Source organism: Botryllus schlosseri, chromosome 10 (genome assembly GCF_051294905.1).
Source record: "Botryllus schlosseri isolate E-star chromosome 10, Bs_hap1, whole genome shotgun sequence".
NCBI lineage: Eukaryota > Metazoa > Chordata > Ascidiacea > Stolidobranchia > Styelidae > Botryllus > Botryllus schlosseri.
The window spans coordinates 22930235-22946155 of record NC_137245.1 but is presented as its reverse complement, the minus strand read 5'-3'; the positions used below and the strand labels follow the sequence as shown (position 1 = coordinate 22946155).

Genomic DNA, 15921 nt, shown 5'->3' with positions numbered 1-15921 from the left:
GGTAAATTATTTTTAGCCTATGGTTATACCGGCGCTATTACGAGCCCAACGCTACTTCACTAATGAGAAGATAACATTCGCAATATGACTAACTATATAACGGCTAGTGAAGACATGACTCAGTGACCGCGAAAACTACACAATACACATGCAGGAACTTCTTATTAGTGAGACCGGTTTTCGCGGCGAAATACATTGCTAGTATCATTGATTACAATCATAAATGGTTACGTTACGTTACGTCTTAGTTCACACACATTGGCACAACTGAAACTTCGCAACAATGAATCGAAAACTAATCGAGAAAAGCTGACTGGTTCATGTTCAGACAGTTCGACACGTTCGAATGTATTTGAATGACAATACTCTTGTGCTACGCATGACATCATTCGTCATATGGAGTATGTACTTCTGCATCGCAGAAATTATGTGAGCCCGAAAATTGAAAACGTTCATACGGTGAATCGCACTGGAAATCTTATCACTTATCACATTGGCAATGAAATTAATGTGGGCCAACACGGATTGTGAATATTTTGTCTCCCGAATTCGATCGGATGTTTTGGTGAAATCCAGTTTGGCTGCTAATATATTCGCAAGATTCAGGCTCCGCATCGCGGTTGGAATCCTGGAGTTGAACTTGGTCGGTCTCGAACCCGCAATCCGTTTGTGTTGCAGCTGTGAAACATACCACGCCGATATCTCGCCAACTATAAATCCCCCTTTACGATGAATGCTGCTCGAAATTATTTCTGCAACGTATCCAAGGCGGTTTCATCTTTGAGTACGCCGTGCCGCTGGCGCGTATCTTTGAAACGCATAGACAATGGACATTGGACATAAAACACTGATAAGACATGACGTCACTCTGTTCGTAGCCATAGAGTTCAATGTTATGTTTATATTTGAAAATAACATTTCGCTAAAGATGAAGGAAGTAGTTTTAGGGATGCACAAAAACCCCAACATCAGGAATCATCAGAATATAGAATTATATATATAAATATATTGAAGTATAGAATGTTAGGAAAGAAATTGCGTATTTATGATCGTATATATATATATATATAGCGTACTATGTGGGTTTGAATTTGCGCTTCAGAATGTCAAAACCAGAACATAAAACGAGCCAGATTAGAATTAGGCCATGCGTAAACTTATACGCAACATATCAAGCGTGGACTAATTGCACGCACTATTCAACAGACAGACCAGAACTACAGCATAGGATGCGTTGCCCTGCGTCAAGATATAAATAACTTCGATTCACCAGATAAACGCAGTAGGGTATTTCAGAGTACTCTGATTATTCATTGAATAGTTTACATGACTTGAGCGTAAGTAATTACTATCATCCCCACAACAATACCGCCCGGCCTATTGTACGTCGAGCGGAGCGTCAGAAATCTGGTGGGAATTTTATCTAGCGCTGGCTAACAATAGCAACAGTTCGTTCCTTTCAGTCTGGCACTCAAAAATAGAAAATCTGAGTCTGCCATCTGAGTCACGCGGAAGTGATCTGATTAAGTCAAAAGTCATTTGTTTACTGTATGTTTACTTTCTCACATGCAGCTTTCGCAAGTTTCAGCGGCGATATAAAATCTTCCCAGCTGCGGAGCTGTGCGTTGAATGAAAATACCACATTGCGGGTATTTCCTCCATTCATTTGTTTCCTAGTTCCTCTTCAATTTCATCACTCTTTGCATAATTATTTTAGCCACGTCACGTGGTTATAGGGAACGAAGTGAGGGAAGACAGCGCCCAATCAACTTCGCTGGGTCACAATTATGAAATAGTACAGTTCACATAGCATAGCATCCATTGCCTAATGGATATTGTCCGTATTAAGGACAAGATTCAAGCAATGGTGCTAAATAAATACTGGCCTGCGCTAACATTACCAGGGCCCGTGTCAAATCGATTGAAATTATTATTATTACTATTAGATGATTAGTCTTCGATCTTGTCTATTTTGGGTGACTAATTTTTCATCAAGTTTGCGTGCTTTTTTCCTTAAATTATTTTCGAGTCCTAATATAATTGTTATTTGTAGATCAAGGTTGGGCTTGACTTCACCTATAGCTCTTTTCGACTCCAACTATACTTTTCAAGTTAAACAAAAAAACAGCTGGTGCAGTTTGTAATTTTTCAGATACTAAAGCAAAGGAATACCGAACAATGTAATGGATGACGGACGAGTATATGCAAATGATGGTGGAGAGAACCGAATGAATCACAAATATTCTATACTACAATATTTGTCATGGCGACGTGCAATTAATCAACTGTCATTGACTCACCCGGATCCTAGATTCCTAATAACATTAATTGCATATTTTAAACTTGTCCACTATCATACTATGCCTTATGAGTAACATGAAGAAATAACTACTATTTGTGTGAAGGCGAGTCACGCGAAAAATGAAAGCATATTGTGCATTTGTAATTGTAAAGTGCATCATCGAAATAACCACTGCTTACCCGATATAATCTATAGCAAAATATACTTCCAATTGCAGTATTATCCCTAAAGAAAGACAATGTGAAGCTATTTTCTTGTTCCGTTTTGATTGCTCTTAATATAAACAAGCCGGAGCACAGCATGATAAACCACGTCATTGATTATATTCATTGTACCATTCATTGTAAGGCAGTGGTTCCCAACCGGTGGGGAATTTTGGTTTCTGGTGGGGAATAGACGCGTTTGTCAAACATTTTATACAGGATAGCCTACATATGAGCATTGAACAATGAGCATGCGACAATCGGACTATGGACTGGACAATGGACATGCGACACATGAGCATGTGGGTTAAATTACGGGTTAGGGTAAGGCTTGGGGTTAGGATATATCTAGGGTTAATTTCAGGGTTATGTTTCGGTTAGGGTTAGTTTTGGGGTTATAAAGTCACGTGCTGAAGTGACGCATGCTAAAGTGCCCCATGCACAACTGTCGTTTTCCATTGTATCGCACGCTCATACGTCGGGCAACCATTTACGGAGGCACATGCGCGAATACCCTTACCATTTAACTGCTCTGGAATGTATATATCGAAAATTATATTGCGTGTTGTTCACAAAAACTCATTTATACTCTGGATAACCAATGATGGCGTCACAAATGCATCCAGCACGACCAGTATGACGTGAAATAACGCTTTCGCTAAATTTTGAGGGTTACAGGTAAGGGCTGTGATATTGTAGATAACTAAGGTAAACCGGTTTGCCTTAGTTATCAATAGTGATATCTAGATATCCCTGGGTTGTGGGTTCACTCACAATATGTTTTATGTTGCAGTTATAGCATAAGTTCTTATCTTCTAGGTCACCGTTTACGCGGGTCACGTGGCACGGACGAGGTTTGTCTTCCATGGTGAAAAAAAAAACGTATGGAAACGATAATTCCTCGTGATCAAATAGTTCTTCGTCGTAACGTGCGCATTTGAGTACTCGGGTCGTTGTGTCATCATTATCATCATGTTATTGAGATTTTTATCAAATCAATACACCACAAGATTGCGATAGAACGAAAAGATAGGAGGGTGCCGAAACGACTTGGAGTAGTCTTTTAATCCGACACACATCTTGGCCAACAGCATGTAAATAAGAGACATGCTCACTGGACTCAAGAATGAATAACATAAAAGTAAGCGACAAAAATGAATGCTGCAGGTGTCGGTAGGCGAGGTCGATAAGTCAGATTGTGGTTTTGAGGGATGGCTAGTATAGATTCAGTAGAAATCATCATCATCATTGCTTGTATTTCGATTTGAATGTGGACAATTGACATGCTCGACGACTGACAGAGAGCCGGCGTGATGTTCCAGTCGTATACTTCATTACCCATAACAAGATGCAGTACTTTATTTTATGGCGTAAGTTGTGGTTTTACAATCAATCAATCAATCAATCAATCAGGTTTATTAATATTTTCATCGTTTTTAAACATCACAAGACTGCGATACAATGAAAGGATAGGAAGGTGTCGAAACAACTTGGAGTAACCTTAAGATCAGACACCCACCTTAGCCAGGCGAAGTAAATACGAGGCATGCACACTGAATGAAAAGTAATGCAGAGAATATAAGACGCAAGCGACAAAATGAGGTGGCATGTGGTGGAGGGCGCGGTCGATGTTAGGTCGTGGTCCAGTAATCCTGAAGACTGGCTAGTATTGATTTAGAAGAAATTGCTTGTATTTCGACTTGAATGCCGACATGCTCGACGACTGTCGGATAGCCGGCGAGATGCTGTTCCACAATTGGGGTCCGGCATACTTGATAGAGCAATGCGTTTTCTTGTGTTCAGTCCTGATCATATGGTAGTTGTTCTTCGTTGATGCGCGTGTGCTGTACTTGTGAGCTTTTGTCTCGGAGGTGAAGTAGTCGTTGAAATTTGAGGAACATTGACCGCAATGGAACTGATACATAAACTTGGCAATTTCTAGCTTCCTCATATCTTCTAAGTTTAGAACACCAAATCTTTTAAAAAGCGATTGTCAGTTGCACATCCAGGCCCCCGTGGGGCTTTGGCAATGATACGGATGAGCCGATGTTGAAGTTTTTGCAGTGGGTCAATTGTATTCTTGCAGGCCGCACCCCAACAAAGAATTCCGTATTGTAACTTTGATAGGAATAGAGTGTTGAAGAGTATCAACAGCACGCAGACTGGCAGAGTGTAGCTAAGGCGGCGAAATAGACCACATACCTTCGATAGTTGTGGTTTGAGTGATTGTATGTGACTCTTCCAGGACATGTCCGAATCCAGTAAAACACCAAGGTATTTGGCATTTTTAGTGTTTGAAATTGGTTGACCAGCGATGTCAACGGTTAGGTTATCGCAGGCACCCGACTTGGCATAGACAATTCGAAGGGAACTGACCACTTGTTTCATAGTGTCCGTGTCCTATACTGGTTCAGTGTCCGATCAGTTTATGAGTCGCACTATAGAGTATGACATATGTCATACTCTATAGTCGCACGACAACAGACCTTAGTTATACGAAGACGCCCTCCGATGGTACAAAATATGACAAAAGAACAGACGCTAGCTGACTGCCGTTTATATAGCTCAGTGCGTCAAGCACGTGCTTACGATAAAACCTTTCTACAATATCACGACGTGACCTAGTTTCTAATCTGTGATTGTTATTAGAAATAACAAGTCATATTTGCTCAAAATTGATGAACCCGATTACATATAAACCAATGATGATATATTTCATAACTTTATGCTTACTGCGTCCATATGGATGAAGAAGTTTGACCCTTATTCGATTCTAATGAATCAGTCAAGAACGACTCGATTCGGTGAATCACTCACATTCTTGTTTACAAAGCTCGCTGAGTGGAGGTGCAGATTGTTCGACTCCGTGAACGATCCTGACAGGTGAGAATAGCCTTCATCTTAGCGGTACTATGCTATGGATTGCGTCACAATTTGTAACAGACATTTCAACTTGCGTATAGATTGCTGACTATTCAATACTGGGAAAAGCAACATGGTCACACGTACAGAATCAGTCACGGAAGCAGCAAGGTATTTCGCATCGTCTTCACACGGACGTCGGGTCAGTAAACTGATATAGTCATTCAAGCGTACCGTCGTTGATCAAGCTGCAGCGGCAAAAGTTCTTTTGTCTGAGAATATAAAAACAATCTTACTCGTAGTGCAGGAAAATCCAATATTGTGTGTATATAAAACAAACATGCAAACGTCTTTCAAAGCCGATGCGGTAAATTAGTGGGCCTTTGAAGTACAGTTCGTAAAGTATCATGATCCCACCACGCTATTCATAAATAAGCACCCGCATTCCCATAGCTACGTAAGACATCTTGAAACAGAAGCAAACACTCCATTGACTCTCGATATGCAGTAGTTGCTGATAATGGAAGGAAGGGTTTCAAACGAAGTTGGCCGCGAGATGACACATTTGATACACTGTAGGTATATGGAAATTACTGACAACTATCCTTCTCTCTTCTTTCCCTCGTGGATTTGGGGATAAATCATTCCCTGTCGAATATTTCCGTCCTTCCTTATGCACATTGGCATAACCCATTTTTCGTCTGGCATGTTTATAACTCCAATAGCCACACGGGGTCAGTAACGAGGAATTTGGAATTCTTTAGTAGGGATTTGTATCCTTTCATATAATAGTTGGTTACTCACGTGGTTTGTTTCATTGTTTTTGTTTTTTATTCCATGTTCTCTAGTCAAATTTGGTCTATATTAGAAAAGAAAAGTACTTTTGGCTTGTCGGTACCTAATCGACATTGCTAGGCATGGCCAATATATAATATATTATAGCATAATCTGCTCTTGCTTTGAGTTGAATAGCATCGCCATCCAATCTACGAATTCCCATCGTAAATTACCGATACACTGTATACCGTATGGAATTTGAACACCGATTACTGATTAATCAAGTGGCGAGTCCTGGTTAATACCTATCGCGCGCTCTAACATCATTTACAGAATTGGGATGATTCGTTTTGGATTTGCGATATTGGCGATGCCGCAGCGCAGCTGCAAACTTGGAATAGGCTGATGCCACGTGTACGGCCGTATTATGCCGTGAAGGCTGCGCCGCATCCAACCCTGGTGAAATACTTGCTACTCGATGGGATCGGATTGGACTGCGCCACCCAGGTCAGGCAATCAATAATATTCGCCATCAACATAAAGGAAAAGGTGTAACAAACGTATATGCCAGTCGAATTGTATCATGTTCAATATGTAATCATTATGTAGAAATACCTCTTCCAAATCAAAGCTCCATTAAAGGAGCACCGAAATTGCACCGAAGAGAAACAGCAAATCTCTTCTTGGTGATGTCGCAGTGAATACGTGGCGTAATATACGTAATTGTATATATGTAACTCCATATATGTCGATGGTCATTGATTGACATTATCTAATTATACTCAATCAGGGCCGTAACTGCCGCACTCCAAACGCCCCAATTGGGGGGGCGAGCTCGAAGGGGGCCCGAAGTTATTTCGTGAATTAGCATAAATTATAGATTATTTTGTCAAAATTTATGCAGATTTTTCAAAAATTTTGCGCGCTTGGCGCGAATTCAAGTCGCTGAATATCTCGACTATTGGGTACTCTAACCCCAAGAAAAATACGCAAGATATGTAGAAATGGGCATATCGGCGTTAGCCATTACCACCAATACATATAAAGTTTTAGGCCATGTAACATGCGATTCCAAGAAGTGTGCCAGAACGATCGGCAGCGACAAAACCTTGGCCGTAAAGGACTTCCCTCATGCTGACCGAAAACTTCGCCGTATATGCAAAATACATATAGGTTTGATTGTCCATATAGGCGCCTTATTGACTGGCGCCGAATGTTCCTGTCTTGGCAATCTGAACCTCACGAGACAAATACCACCCCACAGGAAAAAAATTATATGCCAGTGAATAAATACCAATCTGAAATCGTGTGATCCTTCAGTTTAGTACATTTGGGCGATTCTATATTTTTTGATGTAGCAGACAGGGGGTCACGAAATAACATCATGTAACGAATTCATACCAAAGGGTCCGCCCGCCCGAAGATGTTCAATTATTATTTACGGGCTCTACAGTTTCAAAGACAACTCAATCAGCTCTACCGGTCAATCTGATTACGTGAGCAGAGAGGACAAGAAATTGATAGCAAAATATATTCAATTCCCGATCTTATTGACCGATTTTATCACGAATTATCGAAAACGATCGCGCTTCGCGCTGGCTCACCCAACTGTACAGCTATAATTTCGTGGCAAAAGCGAACAACGTGATGTTTCGGAAGTTTTTTTTTTTTTGGGGGGGGGGGGGCTGTTTCGTTCCTGCCAACGGGTAGCCTATACACCCGGAGATGTTTAATTATTATGGAGGGGTCCTACCTTTTCAAACACACCTCACTCATCTCTACCGGTAAATCAGATTACGTGTGCAGAGAGGATAAATATTGATAGCAATGTATATGCAATTCCCGATCATATTTCCCGATTCAGTAACGAAGTATAGAAATTTCTCGCGCTATGCGCGTTTAGGCGAGAAAAGCTGACTCACTAAACGGACACCCAATTTAGCAGATAAGTAGCGGTAAACAGCGAACAGCCTAAGGTGGGTCTGGGGGGCGAAGCCCCCCAGAAGTTCGGTTTATCGCCATTTGGGGGGGGGGCTGACGAAGTGCTGTTACGGCCCTGTACTCGATGAGCTATACCAATACAATTCTGTCGTGGTCTCGTTATGTTTCATGCAACTTTATGTAGCTTATTTATTTATTGTATAGCCTACTTCAACGTCATTTTACCTACAGCTACATATTGGTATGGCCTCTTGTGTTTCCATGAGTAATACTAATTGAATGTCTAAAAGCGACTTACGTATACGCATTTCTATATCCACAGTCCGAGATTGACCTGGCTCTAAGTCTAGGCGCACATGCACGTGATATAGTTTTGTCAAACACGAACAAACAAATATCGCATTTGGAACATGCAAGAAAGACAAACGTCAATCTGACCGTTGCGGATGGCGAAGAGGAATTGCGAAAGATAAAAAAATATCATCCAAACAGCGAGTAGGTTTTTCTATAAAAGCTATGCCTTTAATTCCATCAGCGATTCCCAATTTCGTTTTTTTATTAATTCTAGTCCACTGACGGATCGCCGTGGCCATAGCACGGATCACAAACCCCAGGCTGGGAACCCCCGATTTAGTTTCGCGGTTGATTTGTCAATTGCAATTGCAACCGATACAGATGAAACGCGAGAAACTCGCAAGTTTATTAGAAACTCAACTTGACATAATGGGCATTTTCTAATGATCGCCTGTACGTTCGCCATACTCTATACTGGTTAGTTCGTATCGCGTTTTTGCTAAGTTGTGTTTCCTTCCATCCGTTGATGATAACAATGATCGGGAGAATGGATCGAGATTAAAGAAAACTGCGTTGTTTGTTCGCTGGAATTGTACCCCTAATGAAGGATTTTGTTGCAAAGAAACAGTGCGAGCTGTTCCACCAAAGTATTGTATGTCGCAGCAGCCAGAAAATTTTGCACGACTCCTTTAACTGGGATTGAAGAGCTTCATTTTCCTTAGAATCATGATACGGATAAAAGCATTCAGCTCCCAGGTAACTATCGACTTGAGTTCGAGATTCGGAGCTGGCATGGCGGAGGCGAGGCGTCTGATAAAGCTGTCTAAGGAATTGGAGATGAACACAGTTGGGATATGGTGCGTTTTGATCATATTTGACTGGAATTCACAAACGTTGTGTGCATAAAATCGCATGTCGTAGGCCGGTATTTCTCCTGTAAATTGGATGCGATACAGTTTATCAACCGAATCTGTATTCATACAGTTTTCACGTCGGCAGTGGATGTTTTGACAAGTCAGCATATACACGGGCGTTGAAGGACGCCAAGACATTATTCGATTACGGAGCGACTCTCGGGTTCGAGTTTAGTATACTTGACATCGGGGGCGGATTCCGTGGTATCAAAGAGCAGCTGGTGTCATTTCAAGAGGTACGTTCGGATTATACAGCGCGAAGTTGCGAAATATCACTTGATAATTACTCCGCGAACCACTGGTGTTCGTTTGAAATTATACTAATATGTGTCTCGGCTTCCTATAAAATATGGTATTACTACTAACCACCTACAGAGCTGATCCGTGGCAAACTCTATTGGCATATAATCAACGTATTCGTATACATTTCGCATCACCAATTTTACTTCTCACTGTAAAATTTGTCTCATTAAATCCCAGTCAGAAATATATATTCATAAGAGCAATCGCCAAAATTTACTAATTTGAGCATCTATGATCTCGCGCTTTCGTTCGTAATTGTATGGTTCATTATTGCATTGATTTATTCATAGTTCCGTTTTTTTGTGTGTGATTCAATCGCAGTTTGCGGATACGATAAACAACGGTTTGGATACAATGTTCTCAGAAGAAATGAAGAACCACTTGAAAGTGATTGCAGAGCCTGGGAAGTTCTTCGCGACGTCAGTATTCACATTGGTAACGAACGTAATTGCCAAACGAGGTGAGAGGAAGTCATTCTCGTCTCAGTATTACGTCGGATTAATTAGCAAATTCGTTACTGGAATCCGCGCTATTTCAAAACCTGCAATTTTCGGTATGTGTGTGGGAAGTGAATTTATTACATTGTCTTTGGACGGCAAGAAATCGTATGAAACGATTTTATTGACTGCGTTAATTTGAAGTATCAGTTTTAGAATTTATTCTGGAATACCAAATATGCGCAGTATTGCATAGATGATAAAATGGCGAATATGTTGTGATTGTACAGTTCGGCTTTGACAGATGTTAAGGCGGAATAGTGATATGGCCTATTTTCCACGAATATTTGCAAGAAGTCTTGGAAGCATACATATGGCGTGTATATTTGTACTTGACGAAACACATCATTGACATCGATCACACATCCTCGCCACATTAAAGCAGAAATATCCTTTCACAGACTTAAAACGAGAAAAATGATAGCCGCTGGGGGATTGGATCGCATGATTACAGCTTGCAATCGAAATATATGTTATATAACATTAATAGCACTTTGAAACGTGGCCTGCCATCGAGAGGTTTATCGCCACAATATGCAAATCACCAGTTAGTAGTTAGGAATTAGCACCATGGACACGTGGAACCACAACATAACGGTTGAGAGACAATAGAATAACATCACATACCTTTTGAGTTCAAACCGCTGTTAACTTCGTAGTTTTGATGAGTTGATCATTGCGTTACTATGGATGGTTCTGACGGTCGGTTCGCGTTGCTATATGCGGCATGCGAACTGTAATAATTATAATTATAATTCATAGGTTCCATTAGAGTAGGGACTGTCTGGAGAAGATTGTTGTGAAATACCGGAATTTTCCTGTAGTCGAACGATCCATAATCAAAATTCCTTGCATATACAATTGTACACTTGCTAACATGTTGCAATTGCTGCATCGCGGTGATAGCAAGAACGGAAATTCAAAACGAAACCAAGCAGTGCCTTGCAACCTCATAAATGTCACTGATTTTTGAGAATTTTGCTTGACACATCAATATATTTCGGTCGTTGTTGTGCGTGCTCAGCCCTAGCCTGTATTTCCGTACAGCAGCAGATTTAACCATGTCTGATAAGATTGGAAATGATGTGTTTGGGTAAGTGTTACCCTAGCCCCAAAGAAACTCTCTTAGAATCCCGATATTACTGCGTGCAAATGCGGGGTCCTTGTGGGCACTGAGACACCCCAGATACATTCGAATTTCGCCAGGTAACTATGTGAAATCCTGTAGTGACAGTTCATTAGGTCACATATTAGCGACTTCTTACGAACGGCACCATCCTTGCCTATGATTATTTACTACTACTTCGACAATACTTACGACAATTACAGCAAACCAACGTATCTTGATCACCGTCGCGGGCTATTACAATCGTACTTCATTTACAGCGAGCGAATCCGGGGGTCCAGTAGCTTACACTGTCAACGATGGTGTCTTCGGAGGACTTGGACTGGAACTGCTGGGCATACGCGGTGACGGAGAATGCGAGCCAGAGGTGTTGCAATACGAGGTTGGAAACGACAGTATATAGTACGCCCGGTATAGCCACGTTAAGATTATCAGCGCCATCGAATTCAGAAAACGCGCAACCGACGCGAATGCAGAATAGACGGGCCGACTTGTTCAGGTCTTGATATCATTTGCAACAGAACGCTCCCGGAAGTGCAGATTGGAGAGTGGATTATGTGGAAAAGTAAGCAAATGCAATTTCCCGTAAACATCTGTGTGGCTCCGATACGTGCTGTTTAAATATTGTGTTAGTTAATATTCCACGACATAGTAATGAATAAAACAAACGGATGAGTAAAACACACGGATACTTCTTGGCGTCATCGTTATCCGTAGATACCCAACAACTCATTCCGTGGATTCGCTAACATTGCGAGTAAACAGATGAGGTCAGGTGGTCGCGGATAACATGTTTATCGTTAATTATGTAAACCGCCAGCGTGTAATTCCCGATGTCACATTATGATCCTTAAAATACTATTGGATTTCGTTGTGACCGGTGCGACACGCGCAACGGAATACTGATCGCTTGTGTAACGTGTATCTGTGTATTCATCAATTAGATTGCGGATCGTACACTTTCACAATAGCGTCCAATTTCAATGGCTTCGGGCCTGGCTTGTTTTACGACGTAGTGTCTAATGAAAATGGGTAAGTTGTTGTTCTTAAATCGTCCTAAGGTACGCAGTGCCATCAAAACTGTTTTTCGAACACAGTGACATCGTTTCTGAAGAGAGACTGCAGGAGCTCATCACAGCGATACCCTCGAAATCTTTTTGATATGTTTAGGGAACACTTATATAGGATGTTCCGTGTGAATTTCTTTCCGGTGATCCCGTCAACAGCCAGCGAAACAAATGCCGGACAGCATGTAATTTTGAGCGTATTTAATTATAAAAAGCGTCTATACATACGCATGGGGGCGCCATCAATCAATTCATCATGTTCGATTCGTGAAGAGGCACGGGATGCAGAGATGAGAGTGGATTTGGGTTTTTAATGCCGGAATTACAGATTTTGATCGGACTTGAATTAAAGTGAATTTTTAATTGAACTTGGACCTGGAATTTCTATTACTTTTCATTCGGATTTCGAATGGATTTTATTACCCGATTAGAACATCGATTGATGCTTGATGCGGAATGAATTCACAACGGATTTCGACTTAAGCTTTAAAGCCCAAACTTAGAGATGGATTTTAAAACATTTTCGCTGGCGTCTCTCTGATGAGTGGGGAACTGCATATAGGCTACAACATTAAAAACCAAATCTCGGATTGATTTCGATGGATTGGATATACAAAATAATAAGTCTGAATACCAGTGCAGTTACGCCCATAAAAATAAAATCCTGAGTTCCAAGAATGTATGAATAGAATGCGAACTCGAAGTTTCAATTATTCTATCCCGGTAATATCAGCTCAGAAATCTGCATGCTATTGGCCAGAAAATATAAGGAGGATATTGAAGCAGAAAACAAATAATACGACGGCATCGCCATTTTGATGATTCATCCTCAGCGACACAAGCTGCGTTGCGTCAGCGCCATTCATGCGTGATGTAAAAGAATAAGAAAGTATGCGCTAAATTCTCACCAGTCCAGTAATTGTACTTGTTCAGCGGAATATGTTAAACTTCTGAATCTGTGGAATAAAATGTTATGGAAACGGCGATTCTACGCGGGGCTCTGTTTTGGCACATTAAATTTATTTGGGCTTGTGGAGACACATTTCAGAACAGAAACAGAATGATTGGCTTTGGGCACGTCCCTCGCATTACTGGCTTCATCGATGTCCATTGTCCAGGTTCAATAATCCATGTAAATTATCTCATCACGTACTTCCTACAGTAAAATTGAAAGAGAGCAATTAACTTAAGCAATATATACCCCACCGTCCACAGATGACAAGCAATCAACTCTTTTACGAGGTCAACTCCGTGGGATAACGAGTAGAGATTTATATAAACGCTCGCGCTTTTGAACTGGGTATTCGAAAGCGATTCCTCGGATGATTAGAATAACAATGGATGTGGGTGGCAGCCACAAAACCATTTATAGACAGTTGGGCGGACGCGCAACCGACTATAAAAACATGTGCCAGCAAGATCATTTTATCTGAGAGTCATCCCGGTCTGGGCGCGATATGACTTGCGTCGTACATAGCTCATTCCATGTATCGACGATGCCCTCTGTATAATATACATTTACTTGGAAAGATTTGCCATGTTCATTTATTGAAATCCACATACGTTGTCGGACCTAAGTGTTTCAATGCAGAAATGCAATTAAAATGCTCCCAAGCCGTGAAAATGTATATGTTGAAAATCTAAACAACTATACGAATTAGGCTGACAACAGGGAGGTTTGAAGGGTGGCCTAGCTCCTTTGATATAGTTTGATGTGGTTATATGTTCTGTACGCTTGCGCATATCGAACTAAACCCATCAATGGGTTTTTGTAACCAAACAAGAAGACTCTGGGAACGTTTTGAAGTTTAGATTTGTGCACCGCGAGGTAGCAACACTTTATCCTGAAATCCGTGTAGTATCTTAATAGTACGACCGACAGTACCCTACCTACAACTAGAAAAAAATAATGGCAAGCCGACGTTACCTGGAAACCTAAGTGTAACAAGCCCCAAATGAACTCACGACAAGATGGGAATTGCGGGTAATCAAAAGGAAATAACCGCGACAAGTCGTTCAGGCGAGTCAGACAGCTATCAAAATATAACAGTGACGAGACGAGGTGTTTGTCCCATATGTCTCAAGTTTCGGCTCTTCACAGACGCCGTATAGTTTCGCTGATTTAGACAGAGCGACTCACTCGGGTCAAACTCTCGATCCGAGCCTCAAGATCAATGGTTTTCGGACATCCATCGGCATACAACACAAAACAAGGACACTTTTGAGCATAGAAAGTGGAACCACGCGAAGTGTGCTCCATTAGGTAGTGGCATTCCGGAGCATGTGACGCGGTACGCGGTTTCATTCAAGATTAACAGCACTACGTATCATTGACTTGGTGAATCCTTTTCGATTTGCGTCATATGACAAACACATATCCGCCATCGCCTTCCGAAGAAGTATATATCCAAGGATGTCGAACGAGGGATTTTAGTCCCGTGTCTACAGGAAAAAACGCATTCCGAGTCAGCGACTAACTTCGTATAGTCACTATATAACTGCCTCGGTGAATTGTTTGAAAAACATGATCAGACAGAACCACTTTTACAGTATAAGATCAAAGATCATCAAAATAGCTTCTGGTATATTTCATTCATGGCAATATAAACCGTCATAAGTTTCGTCATTTGCGTGAATATAAAGCAAGATTACAAGTCAAAGCACCACACAAATCCGAGGTCACGGTCGGTAAAATACACTTCATGTATTGGATTCTGTCAACACTGCCCATTGAACTCTATTTGGTAAGGGCACCCAAACACACAGTATAGTGTAAGATTTGAAAACACATTTCAACAGGAAATCTGCTTCAAGGCCTCTTGAACTCAAGGTCACAGGCGTGGTCAAGGACAGCGAATTTTCACTTGTCTCCTTGTGATTATACGCAGATAACTTGGAAAATGTGACATGCAATGTGAAAATCTCTAAGTCACTAGGACAAAGCCTGCTTCAACTACGATCACGTGATCGGTAGATGATAAGTAACAAGTACGGGATCGTCAGAAAATTTTATAAGGTAGCATTTCACATGCATGCGTACGAAGATCGAAAATCATATGCTAAGTTATATCTATATATATTATCACTTGGATATAGGCGGTAGAAGTGTATCTCGATCTAAAGGACATGATTCACTGATTCATGCAGAAGGGTTTATTATTAATTCGTTTCAAAACACCACAAGACTGCCATCCGATGAAAAGATAGGAAGGTCCCGAAACGACTTGGAGTAGTATTTGAGATCAGACAGCCACCTGGGCCTAGGCGAGGCAAAGAGGAGGCACGCACTTGCTCACTGAATGAAAAGTACAATAATTTAATATAAAAGGACAAGCGACAACATGAGGTAGCGTTTGCATGCGGCGGTAGGCGAGATCGATATGTCAGGTCGAGGTCCGGTAAAGTAGAGGGCTGACTACAGTATTCATTCAGCAGAAATTGCTTGTATTTCGAGTTGAAATGTGTACAACATTATACATTATAGGTCCGACATATTTGATTGGTAGAGCGATGATCTTTCGCTTCGATCATATAATACTTGGCAATTTCTATAGTTTATGCACATCAGTATAAAATTAGTTCATGCATGATTTTGTCAATACGAAATCTCAAGTTTCCTAGGATGTACTGCTGGA

At 41.1% G+C, this 15921-nt stretch overlaps 1 protein-coding gene across 1 annotated transcript; it reads left to right on the top strand.

Moving 5' to 3' along the window:
* The first annotated feature begins 5346 nt into the window (after positions 1-5346).
* Positions 5347-12654, top strand: LOC145447706 (ornithine decarboxylase-like). The gene is made up of 11 exons (XM_080325956.1): positions 5347-5388; positions 5469-5569; positions 6478-6651; positions 8408-8580; positions 9102-9236; positions 9364-9529; positions 9918-10056; positions 11480-11601; positions 11670-11784; positions 12164-12251; positions 12317-12654. The coding sequence occupies exons 2-11, from the start codon at positions 5501-5503 to the stop codon at positions 12378-12380; spliced, it is 1245 nt and encodes a 414-aa protein (XP_080182082.1). The 5' UTR covers positions 5347-5388; positions 5469-5500; the 3' UTR covers positions 12381-12654.
* The last annotated feature ends 3267 nt before the right edge of the window (positions 12655-15921 follow it).

What these genes read in the sequence shown, in the direction of transcription:
- LOC145447706 (XM_080325956.1), top strand. Translation starts at nt 5,501, where the DNA reads ATGGTCACACGTACAGAATCAGTCACGGAAGCAGCAAGGTATTTCGCA. An exon ending in ATGAACACAGTTGGGATATG is followed by an intron (nt 9,237 to 9,363) that starts GTGCGTTTTGAT and finishes GTATTCATACAG; the next exon opens with TTTTCACGTCGGCAGTGGAT. An exon ending in CAGAGGTGTTGCAATACGAG is followed by an intron (nt 11,602 to 11,669) that starts GTTGGAAACGAC and finishes CATCGAATTCAG; the next exon opens with AAAACGCGCAACCGACGCGA.